Below are 14,640 nucleotides of genomic sequence, written 5' to 3'. Positions count from 1 at the left end.
CATAAGCCTCTGTCCTTTGCCTTCTCCAAAGTCTCCAATCCCTGGTCAGCTCGTCAGCAGAGACATTTATCCTACATTTCCGAGTTCACAACTGACATCTAACATGTCTCCGGAAAGGATAATGTTGTTGCTGATGCACTTTCCAGACCAACCATCCACAACCTATCCTTGGGTGTCGACTACACGGCCCTAGCTGACGCACAGCAAGCCGACGACGAACTGCCCAGCTACAGAACCGCAGTCTCGGGTCTGCAGCTCCGAGATTTCTTGGTTGGTCCAGGTCAGGGGACCCTACTTTGCGACGTTGCGACTGGTCAGCCCCGCCCTATAGTCCCTGCAGCCTGGCGGAGATGCGTTTTTGACTCGGTACGTGGGTTGGCGCACCCGTCCATCAGATCTACTGTCCGACTGGTCGCCAGCAAGTTTGTCTGGCATGGCCTGCGCAAACAGGTCAGTGAGTGGGCCAGGACTTGTCTGCACTGCCAGACGTCAAAAATCCAGCGACACACCAAGGTCCCACCACAGCAGTTCGAGCCTACCCGTAGGAGGTTCGACCACATACACGTCGACCTCGTGGGCCCTCTGCCGGTTTCAAGAGGAGCCCGGTACCTCCTTACCATCGTGGACCGGTTCACGAGGTGGCCTGAGGCAACCCCCCTGACTGACATCACAACTGATTCCTGCGCCCGGGCGCTGCTCACAACTTGGGTCTCACGTTTTGGCGTTCCGGCCCACATCACTTCAGACAGAGGCACCCAATTCACTTCCAGTCTCTGGGCTGCATTAGCGAACCTGCTAGGGACGCAGCTGCACACCACGACGGCCTACCATCCTCAATCAAACGGGTTGGTGGAACGTTTTCACCGCCATCTGAAATCGGCCTTGATGGCCCGCCTGAAGGGTCCTAACTGGGTTGACGAGCTGCCTTGGGTCCTGCTCGGCATACGCACTGCCCCCAAAGAAGACCTCCGCACTTCGTCAGCTGAGCTTGTATACGGGGCGCCACTAGTTGTCCCCGGGGATTTCATACCTGCCCTTCGGGACCAAGGGGAACAACCCCCAGCAGTCCTACAAAGACTGCGCGAGAAGCTTGGCGCCTTAGCCCCGATTCCCACCTCACGGCACGGTCAAGCCCCATCCTGCCAGCCCAAGGAACTACGGGACTGTAAGTTTGTTTTCGTTCGCAGGGGCACACCTCGGGCGCCATTGCAACGACCATACGAGGGACCGTTCCGAGTCATACGGAATAACGGATCCACTTTTATTTTGGACATTGGAGGCAGGGAACAGGTTTTCACGGCGGACCGCCTCAAACCGGCCCATTTGGATCTGCAACAGCCTGTCGAGGTTGCCACGCCGCGACGCAGAGGCCGCCCCTCTAAGCGGCAGCTGGCACAGCCCACGGACCTTGGGGACTGTCTCGCCAGTTCTGGGGGGGGTTGTGTGGCGACTCACCGTCTAGTTGGGCGAACCGGCTCGACAGTCGGGTCGTGCGGCGTCGGAGCGACGAGGCCCAAGATGGCGGCGGGCCTCGTCTTTCCGAGCGACGGGGAGAACCCGCGCGCAGGAAAGTCCTGATGACGTAGGACTTACGTCATTGCCGGTTGTTTTGGGCGGGAACATTCTCCCTTAAAGGGCCCGCGCAAGGCTGGAAAATAAACCAGTTCTGTTTGGCAATCCTCCGAGTAGAGTCTTGTTTTATTCCGCGGTAGCAACCGCCACAGTAGCAAGAAATAAAACTGCAAAGTTCCTAATACACAAGCATGATTAACTAGATATTCTTATCTGGGAGAATATTTGTTTGTCGTGAGAAACAATGACGGAGACTGAGCTGGGCAGAGTCCTTAAGTTAACAGCTAACTTACAGGAAAATGCCCTGAAGGCAATGCTCTGTTCTGTAATTTTGATATAATATTGTATGAGACACGCTATCCTAAGCTTAGCCACAGGAAGAGATTACGTGGTGGACAGAGAAAATGATTCAAGGGTATGCTTGAAACCTTTGTCACTGGGGTGGCACAGTGGTGCAGCAGATTATGCTGCTGCCTTGTAGCTCCAGAGACCTGAATTTGATCCTTACCTATAGTACTGCATATGTGGAGTTTGTATGTTTCCCCTGTGACTGCTGGATTTCCCCTGGGTGCTTTGGATTCCTCCTGCATTCCAATAAAGTGTAAATTGTTATGTTAATTAACTCTTGCAAATTGCCCCTGGTGTAGGTGAGTGGTAGGAAGATCTGAGGAGTGTGAATGGATATATATATGAGTGAATAGGTGAATGGGATTGATGGAATTACTCTAAGTGCTAACACGGTTAGCTAACATTCTTTCGCTAGCTCTTTGCTAGCATTAAAGTTGATGGTTAAACCAGTGCAGGCTCAACAGGCCAATTTCCCCTTGAGTTATGAAAAACATTGGGAAATTTGTGCTGCTTATTGGATTCCACGAGTCCCGAGTTTCACCTACTTAGGTAGTTAAAAGAAAATGTGGCCCTTTACTGTTGTGAGCTTCCCATTACAAATTAAAACTAGTTTTGAATGTGCAATAGTTAAGTGGTTAGAATGTCTTCTGTCTGAGAGCTGTGAATGTTGCTGCTTTTCCTTATGCACGTTTATATCAAACTTTATGAATATTTCAGCAAATGAGTAATGTTATCCCTTGAGTGGAGCATTTTCCATTTTGGATGCTCAGAGTAAACATCAAGAATTACCAGGCATGCTAAGATGTAGGGAAAGAATGTTTTGTGCCTCAAGGCATCACTGGACAGTTCTAATTCTCCAGTGGCCGCCAAGTGAGATTGGCAATAAAGGGAGTTTTGTGCCTTTGCAGGAAAAACTTGGTGTGCAGTCATATTCTGCCATGGAAATGGATGCATATTACAGGGAATTATGCAAAAAAGCACAGAGCAGTTGCACACAAAAGTTGGTACATTTTGAATTATAATTTATTACAGTGGTGGAAAAGGCCATAATAAACTCTTGTCAACTGTGCTATAAACTGACAGACTTTAATCAACAAAAACTACATTTCCTAATCAATTTCTTCTTCCATTTACACAAACCGGTTTCTGGAGTACTTCCATTGAATAATTACTCAGTAACTTTGGAAGAGTTATCTTAAATATCAATTTTTTTAATGTCAAAGAAATTAACTTTTCTGTTTTACTTAAAATGAATTTAAACATTATGATTAATGAATCATTCAGTTGGTTAGGTTAAAACTGGATGCTTGGGCAAGTGAATTTATCAAATTAGCACTGGGGCCAGAAAGTTACAAGGATCAATCCAAGTTTCAAAAATTGGCTGATCTTGTCTGGGTAGCAAAAACAGAAAATGTTGGAAATACTCAACAGTTTAGGCTGCATGTGTGGGAAGAGAGGAGAAAAAGAGTAAACCTTTCAGGTCAGAGACCTTTCCTCAGAACTGAAAAGGAGACACAAAAACCTTATAAATCTGCAAGAATGGTGGGGGAGGAGGTGTCTCTGATGGGGTAAAATCAAGGTGACCATGGGAATAAGCTGTAAACAAGCTGTAGAGTTTCCCCTCCTCCACCTACTCCCTCTGCCCATCACCCACACACTCCTGCCCCCACCTCCCTTATTTGATTCCATGCTCCACCTTCCTTTCCTATCTGATTCCATCATCTAGAGGCCTTTGTCATCTCCACCTACCACCTCCCACCCTCTGTCATTATTTCCACTCTTCCCTCCTCCATCTGCCCATCACCACTCCTCACCGATCCACTGCATCCTAGCTCTTGCTCCACCCCTTTCCTTCACCTCTTTATTGTAGCTATGTCCCCTTTATCTTTCAGTCCATATGAAGGGTCTCAACCTGAAATGTCGACTGTCCATTTCCCTCCACAGATACTCCTTGTCCCGCTGAGTTCCTCCAGCATCTTGTTTATTGTGAATGAGTAAATAGGAGCAGTTAGAGGGAGAACATGGAATAGTACAGCACAGGAACAGGCCCTTTGGCCCACGATGTTGTGCTGAACTAATTAAACTAGTAATTAAATTCCTAACTAAATTAATCCTTTCTGTCTACGAATTGTCCATATCCCTCCATTCTCTGCATACTCGTGCCTAAGAGCCTTTTAAATGCCTCTATCGTGTTTGCCTCCACTACCACCCCTAGCAGTGCATTCGAGGCACCCACTACCCTGTGTTTTTAAAAAAAAAACTTGCCCTACACATCTCCTTTTAAACTTCCCCCTCTCACCTTAAATTCATGCCATCTAGTATTAGATATTTCGATCCTGAGGAAAAAGATACCGGCTGTCTGCTCTATCTATGCCTCTCATAATCTTATAAACTTCTATCAGGTCTCCCCTCAGCCTCTGCTGCTCTAGAAAAAACAATCCAAGTTTGTCCAACTTCATAGCACATGCCCTCTAATTCAGGTGGCATCCTGGTACCTCTTCTGCACCCTTTCCAAAGCCTCCACATCTTTCCTATAATGGGGCGACCAGAATTGAATGCAATACTCAAGATGCAGCCTAACTGGAGCTTTATAAAGCTGCAACATAACTTCCTGACTCTTGAATTCAGTGCCTTGACAAATAAAGGCAAGCATGCCCTACGCCGCCTTTACCACCCTATCAACCTGTGCAGCCACTTTCAGGGAGCTATGGACTTGGACCCAAGATCCCTCTGTACATCAACACTTTAAAAGGTCTTGCCATTAACAGTGTACTGTCCCTTTACATTTGAGTTCCCAAACTGCAACACTTCACATTTGGCCAGATTAAACCGCCATTTCACTGCCCATATCTGCAACTGATCTATATCCTGCTATATCCTTTGGCAATCTTCTACACAATCTTAACACAATGTGGTGGTTGTAAAATGCAAAGCAGGAGGACGAGCCCAGCAAGTCAGGTGGGCATGTCCTCCACTCTCAGAAAGAAAAAAGCAAAAGGAAAGAAAAACAGGTGATTAAAAAAACAAGCTGAGCTAATGTTACAAATGGATAACTGATACAAACTGAGAAATCAAGAAACCTGAAGTTATAGAATTCAATATCGAGTCCAGAATGCTGCAGTGTGGAAAATGAGTTACTGATCCTGAAGTTTGTGTTGACCCTCGCTGTAACAGTACAGGAGGCCACAGACTGATAGGCCAGGGTATATCAGTCATCTATCTGTAATATTAACTCAGCTTGTGTTTTTTTTTCCTTTTTTTCTCTCTCCCTCTCTGAGAGTGAAGGACATGCCCAGCTTGACCTGCTAGGCTTGTCCTCCTACTCTGCATTTTGCAACTCCCACATTCTTTTGTCTAAGTTCTCTACCTCTGCCTCCTAACTGCTCCCATTCACTCATTGACCACATAACCTTGTTTACAGTTTATCCTAGCTATCAGAGATCTCCGCTCCCCCACCCCACCCTCCCTGCAGCTTTACAAGCTTATTTTGTCTCCTTTTAAATTCTGACGAAGGGTCTCCGACCTGAAACATTGATTCTGTTTCTCTTCTCACAGATGCAGCTGACCTGACTGTTTCCAGCAGTTTCTGCTATGGTTTTAGATTTCCAGCATCTGCAGTTATTTTAAATTTTCTTTTCACTTGTCTAGATAGCAGCTTATCTGTGCCTGGGTTCCGGAAAAGTACCCATGCAAAGAGAGCAAAGGGTCATGGCCTGAAATATCTACCATCCCTTTGCCTCCACAGAGAGCAATTAGTCAGGATTGTTATTGTCCATTACTTTTTGGTGACCTGTGATAGAAGGTTCATCCCTGAATACTTGTGTGCTGGTATTTTGTTTGTTATCTTCATGGTTAAAGATTTTCCTTGATTCACACCGGTCCTTGTATAACTTCAGCTCGCCTAACTTACTGCCTTCAGAACAAGACAAAAGACTGAATTTATATATGTATAATTCTTTTTATAATCCTGCTTTCCAGTAATTGATGTAATTTTATTATGAGTGAAATGAACCATGAACACTGCAAACCTCCACAAATAAGTGTGATAAATGGCCAGGTGCCTGTTAATTGACTTTAGGCCTGACCATTGGTGCTTGACTCCCACTGAAGTAGTGTTTAGTTAGGTTCTGTTGTATTGCCTTCAGAGTTGCAAAGTGACAGAGAGCATTCCTGTGGCAAATGCCAGATGCCTTTGACCACCTTCTGTAGGTTGGATAGAAGAGTAAAACAAAACAAATGAGGTATGGTGGAAACTGTACATTTTGCAAAGTAATGCTTCTGAACATATGTTGAAAGTTTGGAGGTTCCAGAACAGTGAACTAAATTTGCCTACTTATAATGTGTTTATTTTCTATATTTTTAAAAAAAGACCTGCAGTCATATAGCATGTTTAATATCCTCTGTATGTCTTACAGCATATTTGAATTGTAACCAATCTCCCACAGCCAGCAATGTGCTAATAACCAGATTGATCTATTTTGTTCTAGTAATGTTGGTTTAGAGATGAACATGGTACAGCTTCTTGGGGAAAGGTTTCCCATCTTTTCTTCATCAATGGAGCCTCTGATTGTTCAGCACACTCTCTCTCAGTAAAGCACTAAAATGTCAGTCTAGATTTTGTGCTCAAGTGTCTCGAGTGGAGCTATGATTTTTGGCAAGTCTACTCACTGAATCATGGCCAATGCTGTAATAAAGTTTAACACTTTCCTTTTGTAGTGGATGGAGAATCTATACAAATGATCTCATCATGTGGTTGACAATGATCCTAAAATATCTTTGTCACTTGACAATCTTGTTTTTGATCCTTAATGTAGATTAGGATTGTCATCTTCCCAAAGTTTGTTTTGTGGTATCTAAAGATTAATGGTTCAGGCACTGCTGTAAGCAACCAAGGAAAATCACACTGGGGGAACTAAAGAAGTCATTTTAAATTTCCTTACATTATAATGCTGAAAATGGGTGGTGAGGCTGTTTGGCAATTTTGCATCATGCAATTTTGCATTGGCAGTCTTGTTTTGCATGCATCCACTGAGGAATATTATATTGGTATTCACATTTCGTGTCCTGCTTAAAGACACGTGTATCAAAAGAACTGATGAATTGGATAAAATGTGAATTTCACCAACTATTGTACTGATCACTATAAATGGTGCAAGAAGATTATTTTTGTGGGTTTTTCTGCTTATTTTAAGGATTGCCCATATAATAGTTGCAAGTATAATTTATTTTCCATTAACTTAAGACAGTGGTTTAATTGAATTCTATACTGATGCTGGTGATAACATCAAAATTGACAAAGCTTTCATCCTTGTACTGTGTGCCTTTGTGCAAAGGGGAGACTTCAGTGTCATAGAGCTGTACAGCACAGAAATGGGCCTTTTGGGCCAACTTGTCCCCGCTGACTGTGATGTCTATCTATGCTAATCCCATTTGCCTGCATAAAGCCAGTATTCCTCTACTCCTTTCTTATCTAAGTAGCTATCCAAGTGCCTTTCAGACGTTGTAATTGTTTCTGCCTCTAGTACCTCCTCTGGTACCTGGTTCCATTATACCCACCATGCCTTGTGTGGGGGGGGGGGAAAAATCTTCTCCCTCAGATCTCCTTTAAATTTATCCCCTCTCGCCTTAAACCTATGTCCTCTAGTTTTAGACCCTGCTGCACTGGGGATAAAGACTCTATCAACCCTATCATGACCCCTCACAATCTTATAAATCTCTATCATGTCATCCCTCAGCCTCCTACACTCCAATGAATACAAGCCTAGCATGTCCAACCTTTCCTTGTAACTAAAACCCTCTATTCCTGGTAACATCCTAGTAAATCCTTTCTGCACTCTAATGCTACCTCATCCTTGTAGTGTGGTGATCAGAATTGTGCAGAATACTCAGTGTGACCTAACCATCATTTTGTACAGATGCAACATGACAATCCAACTTGTATACTCAACACTTTGGCCTATGAAGGCAAGCATCTTGGATCCAGTGTGTTTTAACCTCTGGACCAGCCTATCGCGGGGGCCTTGTCAAAATCTTTGCTTGTTTGTGAATGAGTCTTGAACTTAGGACCTTAAACGGTTCTCGTAATTTTAATACTGCAGTTTATATAATGTTTTGCAGGAATTTGAAAGCTTTAACCATTTTTTTTGCATGATACAAATGTTTAAATTAGCAGATACTTACAAACTTTTATTGAATTTAGCAAGTTTTGTATGTGGTCACTTTCTGTCCCATGATTCTAGTCTGGCAAATTTGAGAATATGACTATATACTCTAACTTGTTGCATTGGGAAGGTTCATATGTAAACCTACTCTAAAATGGTGATGTAGAGTATTTCAAAAAGAAAATTAAATGAAATCCATTACAAATATTTGTTTGTCTCAGAAAATCCTTGTGAATTTGTCATTATTTCTGTTGGAATTAAATTGATGCTTCACTTGCAAACAATGCACATAGTGTACATCTACATTGTCAGAACCATCTGCTTGTTTTATTCCTATAAAGGCCCACTTTAATCTGGTACAGAATTGCTTAAAATGCTATTTTTATTTTCACAGCTGAAAAAATTAGATCAAGACGATGTCAAGTGGCATTTAGTTACGCTCCTCAGAATGACGATGAGCTAGAGCTGAAAATCGGTGAAATCATTGAAGTATTGGGTGAAGTAAGTATCCGCATATAAATAATGGTGTAAAATGATGAGTCACAGATACTATAGAAGAATAATTATTTACCTAGAATAATTGTACAGTCATCCATTTGTCAAATTTGAGAAGCTAGGGATTGTGGAACAGAGAGACTTGGGTTCAGTTTCAAAAATCACTAAGAGCATACGAAGAAGTTTGGGTGGGTGGGGGAGCGTGGAACAAGACACTGATGGAATGCTCAGGTGGTCTGGAATACAAGTGGATGGATTTTACCCTGCAGTATAAAAAGATATTTGTTAGAGTGCTAGAACATTGCATGTAATTCTGGCCACTGCATCTCACGAAGGCGACGTTGAGGTTGGAGATTCAGCAGAAAGGGTTAAATTATGAATACAGACTGTATTCCTTGGGTGTAAGGATAAAGTGGTTTTAATTGAGATTGATGCAAGAATTTGATAGAATAGAAAGTGAAATTATTTTATCTGTTGGGGGTGGTGGAGGGGTGATTGGAGGAGTATTAATAAAATAGTGTAACAACCTTAAAATTAGAGCAATTTGGCAGCCTCTCCAAACTGAGTTGTAGGCGATTCATTGCTGTGAGAGCACCAGCCAAGGGCAGATTTTTGGCACGGCAACATATGGTGGGGAGGGCAGGGGATTCATGCCATCTTCTTGGTACCCAGGTTCCCAGCACCACAATATGCAGACTGAATGCATTGTCTTTTTTAAAGTCCAGCAGAGTATGTACCTGTGAGTGTTCAGACTGGAGGGTCAAGAGTGCTGTAATAAATTGGAGCTCTGTGGGGTAGTGCTAAGTAGGGTGTGTGTGCATTCCACACAATCGCTAATTTCATTGGATGGCATACCCTCTTTCTGCACTTAACATCGAGATGGGGGACGGTGTGGAGTGTAGAAAAGCATACCTAAAATCACAGGATCATGTGTATTACAATTGCAGAAGTTTTATACATTGTTAATTACTGTCTAAAGATCGGTTCAAAGCTCTGCAGTGGGTATGAGCTGTGGTAGGCAATTGGAAAGATGAGATTCTATGAACACCTCAATGATGGTGCAGACTAACATAGATGCAAAGGGGGAGACTGTATAGTTAGCAGAATTCTTCAACTGGAAGTGCTTAGTATCTTTGTCTTCATCCAAAGTCACAGAAGTTTGTCTTTAGCCAATTTGATTTGCTTCACTGAAATTGAAATATGTTTGAGTACATAGGTATAGCAATGTTTGTTGTGCAATGAAATATCCCATCTTAGAGCTGAACTCTTGTGTTACAAAATTAGTCATGAGTCCGATGAGGTTTTCCCAGTACAGCCTCAGCATTGGCATCCACCAGTCGAAAGTGGAAAATTGCTAAGGAAACCCAGTCCGCAAAAAGCTGGACAAATCCAATCTAAGTTAATATGACCTTCAATCATTAGCAAAGTGTTGGATTGTATTGCTATCAATATTGTCAAATTGCACTTAGTAACAACCTTCTCATGGTTGCCTTCTACCACGATTGTTCAACTGCAGACCTCGTTACGACATTGTTCCAAATATGGACAACAAAGTTGAATTTCAGAGGTAGAGGTACTGTATTTCACTGCCTTTAAGAAGCCCTTGGTTTAGTTTTCTTCAGCAGCTTTTACAATGAACTTTCTTCCATCATAAGGTCAGAACCAGGGATTTTTACTCAGGGTTATACAATGTTCAGTCATACTAGCACCTCGTTAGATAAGGAAGTGCTCAGTAAGGAAGATTGCCTCAGATTTCTGGGCAGCAGTGTGTTTGCAAACTTCTGATGTGCAGTGTAATTCTATACAAGTTTCATGAAATAAGCCATGTAACATCAGTGTTCATTTTCAGCTGTCTTTGTGTGCTGGTGTATCACACAGATCTAAGTGCTGATCTGAAAGTGGCCTCCAAGCAAGTGTTGCCCTAGGTTATAACATATTTTCTCCCCATTATATTATTGGAAAAGCTGTCTTGTAACTCATGGAATGAAGGGCTGGTTATCTGTAGGATGGATTTTGGAATCCACTCTTACCCACCTAACATAACAACTCCCTCTTTCTCACTACAAGGATCTATTGTATTTTCGAACCCTTCATTTCTTAGCTTATACCACTAATATCACATAACTTAATGAAATGTTTGTCACCTTTCAATCTTTATGATGACTGGACCAACAGAAATGTGATTGACTCTGACATGCCTAGTAATAGACTACCAAACCACTCTATTAAAGCAAGATGAAAGTGGATAGGCCACCCAGACTTTGTTACTGCAAAGGAGTAACCCAACCCAGACAATCCTGCAAAGTCTTCTTTATGAACTTTTGGTGACTTCTGCAAAATTGTATGAAATGTCTCTGAGGTTAGTCAAGTAACAATTTTGTATAGTGATACACACAGAATTGTACCTTTTCGAGTGATGTCCCAGAGTCCTCCATGATGATCTACCACCAAAACAAAACCACTAGAGGTGGTGTTACAGCTCTATACAATCAGGAGGGAGTGATCCTGTTATTTCAAAGTAATGACTCTGGACACCTGAATTGCCTTGGCATGAATTCAAACATGAGCAAGGAACTCTCCTGATTATCATTTGCCACCCTTTCTACGCTGAATAATTATTATTCCATGCCAAGCACTATCTGGTAGAAGCATCAAGGAAAGTTATTGTAGGTGAGGGACCATATCAATCACTTAATATTGGCTTGTTAGCATTACTGTTGATTGCACTAATTTAATTGTGGAAGGCATAACGTACAAGCTTGGTTCCGGAAAAATAACTAACAGGAATGAGAAATCTTCCTGACTCTCTTCTCGCTAGCGCTTGTCTCAAATAAATCTTAAATATCCATTGGTGGGATTGACTAACACAGTTAGTGAAGAAAGAATCCCAATTTTCCATTGAAGATGCCTTTGATTGTAATGTGAATGGCAAATGTCCCTTACTCTGCTATTAGCATGCAAATGCTGAGTTCGGGAGGCAATGTTATGCCAGACTACAAGGTTACAGTTTGTGATCGAATACAGTTTTGCTGCTGTTGATAATTCAAAGCTTCTCATTTCTGAGTTTTGAACTGTTCTGAATCTGTCCCTTTCAGCATTATTATTGACACACAACATGATAGGCGGTGTTGGTGTGAAAATGGGACTTTGCTTCCACAAGGAATGTGCGGTGGTCGTTTATACTAAAATAATTTTAACTTCCTGTGCTGCTAATTTTTCAAGCCTTCAGTTTGTTCTTGTTAAGGAGATAACAGGTGAATAACATGTTTACTCGAATTCCAGATGAGTGCTTTCCTCCATGACACTGTTTCCATACTACACTTTTTGAGAAATTTGAAGAGCAAAAAATGAGCTGAAAGAAGTCCTGCCATATTAAAGTATGGCCCATTATTTTTATCAGCCCCTCCCTCCCCATGGGATCTTTGAGGTAGCTTGCCAATTTAGTTTTAGTTTGTCTTTGATCATGGGCTGTTTTGTGCTGTGATCTCATGATCATTTAAATACTGAGTTAAGCTTGTCCATCTGTTTTCAGTCAAGAACCAACTTTAGGGTTGTTTTGGATTTGTGTCAGGACAAACTATGTTGCCAAGATTAAGTTTTAAAGTAAAAGCTGGAGCTAGGTTTTGGCTTCCAGTGAACTGGAGAGATGTTCTGCAAAAGAGTAGTGATGTTATGCCACTTAGTGACGCAGAATCAAATGGGAGTAGTATTAGATAAAATGCCCACAGCAAGGAATCAAATAAACTCCATACATTGGAAAGAAGGAAGGATGCTCAGACTGATAGCTAAATAGCATCAATTCCAAAAATATCTATTCATCTGTGTCATAGATGGAATCAAAGAATCTGGAAGCTTTTTACTGAAGCATTACCCTCACAGTATTCCTTCTGTAACCAGCTTTATTATTCTATTTTACTTAGCCCAAGGGCAATGCAAGGAAGGGGTTGGGTAATGTTTGGAAAGCAGGTGGGAATCACAATTAGAAGACTAGATTTTATTCCATTTGGAAGCCCATCTCTGCTGCAAAATGTGTTTTGGTTACTGCTAATGCCTTTTTCCATATTTTAGCCTTTAACATCCCTTCCAGCAAATGTTTTTCTAGTGAAGTTGGTAAATTCTGATTATTACCACTGTAATATATGATGATGCAACAAATCTCTGATTTTTTTGACCCAAACTCCAAAACTCTGACTGCCAATCTGATTGATTTATATTAAAATCAATGTACGCCTTAATGGTAGAATTCTTTGCAGTTTGTGTTTACTGATGTGTACATTTTTCTTTCCAACTCTCAATTGTAATCTATTCTCTTTTAAAAGTATAAAATCTTGTGCAGTCCTCAGGTTAGTGTAAGATCTAAAGATCATCTTTATACAATGACATAAAGGATGATTTTGTGTTCTCTGTACTCAATATGTTTCCAATTTCAGTATTTAGACTGTAGAACAATTCTAATTCTGCTAATTCTGAGGAAGGAAATGATCTGCCGTGACTAATTTCCAGGAAAAAAGAAATTGCTTCTGAACTGAGCAGCTTGCTAAGCTATTTCAGTGGGATGGAGGTCGTACACACACACTTATAGGCCAGACGGTGCAAGGTCAGCAGATTTCCTTCCCTGAAGGATATTAGTGAAGCAGATGCTTTGTTTGAACCAAATCTTGTAGTTTCATGGTCACTATTAAATATGCTATTCTATTGTTTGTAACCCAGATTAACACACATTGCTGTAGATTTGCAGAATTGGATTAGTGTCTTTTATTCTTTCAACTGAGCTGCAATATCATTGTAAGAGAAGGGAGAAGCAGATTCTGATTTAACATGATCTACATTCGCATCCATTTGAAAACAGCAGTTGGTGAGCATAAACTTGTGGGGACTCGTGGAGTATAGGGGTAAACAGAATAAGAAAATAATATTAAAAATTAAGATGGAAAAGTTATTTATCCTCTTGGTATTTTTTGTCTTGTGCTGTGTTTTATACCAGAATATTATTTTTATGTAGAGGCTTTCTGTCTTTGCACATAAACTGTAACAATAGTACTCTTATGCTTATCCATTAAAAGCACTTGATGGCATGGTTAGTAAGTATGCTACTTATTATGGAACTTAGCCATACAAACCAGGAAAAAACCTCTATAGGGAATTCTCTGATCTGATCTGATCCAAGGCAATAATGCAGATGTTATAATTGGTCTTATTGTATCAGGCATATAAAAGAATTAAAATCTGCCAGAATTGTTTTGTTTTGCATTATTTCTTGCTGGAAGCCGGCTGAGTTGGTTGAGAATTTGGAACTGTAAATCTAAGTACCAGGGAAGGAATGATGCACTTAACTATTTCATTGCCAATAAACTCAAGGCCTTGGTCCATGACACTGCAGTGACTAGCTGATGACTGGGTTTCCATGTGTCACATCTCAAGTTCCTGCCACAGCGCTGCCCTGATAGGGTTTGACAGCCCACACAATCAAAGATGCTTCAAAATAATTTAAATTATTTAAAAAAAAATCTAATTGAACAATGACTAAATAATTAAAAGCATAAACAGTGGGGGGAAACCTTAGATTTGGTCACATTTTAATTATGGGCAGTGATCTCATTCAACTGAATTGGCCTGCATTTGATGATCAGCTATGGCTGGCATAAAGCTGAAGAGCCAGATATTAAACTTAAGTGGCCCCATGCCACAGGTTGTTACTGAAGGCCTTGGGACTCTAAGATGAGAATGGGAGGTCAGAAGCGTGAGCATCTTGACATCCCACTCATTCCACGTTAATGTGCTGCAGTGCACAGGTGTGGAAATACAAAAAAAACCACTGATGCATGTACTGCACGTGTGAATCTGTCTGCTGGCCTTCAATTCCAGCCTAATGTTTTACGATTTCAGACTTGCGCATCATAAAAGTAGGTGTACACAAGCTTGCTCAATGCAATTCATAAATTTTATTTGAATTTTTGGATTCCAAATCACCATAGTTCATAAAACATAGTTATTCTGTTTGCATATAAAGTACTTGGCTGGACATGATGTCTTCTGCCTAGCTTATTTGTGTCATAATTCAAGT

At 41.4% G+C, this 14,640-nt stretch overlaps 1 protein-coding gene across 1 annotated transcript in view; it reads left to right on the top strand.

The window, feature by feature from the left end:
- The window catches only part of sh3kbp1 (SH3-domain kinase binding protein 1), a 172,501-nt gene that overhangs the window by 76,119 nt on the left and 81,742 nt on the right, over positions 1-14,640 (top strand). Inside the window, exon 4 of the mRNA XM_052013549.1 lies at positions 8,476-8,582. Coding sequence (XP_051869509.1) covers positions 8,476-8,582 — 107 coding nt within the window. The remainder of the gene's footprint in view (positions 1-8,475; positions 8,583-14,640) is intronic.

The sequence above is a fragment of the Pristis pectinata genome, chromosome 4 (genome assembly GCF_009764475.1).
Source record: "Pristis pectinata isolate sPriPec2 chromosome 4, sPriPec2.1.pri, whole genome shotgun sequence".
NCBI classification, from domain to species: Eukaryota; Metazoa; Chordata; class Chondrichthyes; order Rhinopristiformes; family Pristidae; genus Pristis; species Pristis pectinata.
Note: the sequence above shows the minus strand (reverse complement) of the source record. Positions and strands in the feature narration are given on the sequence as shown.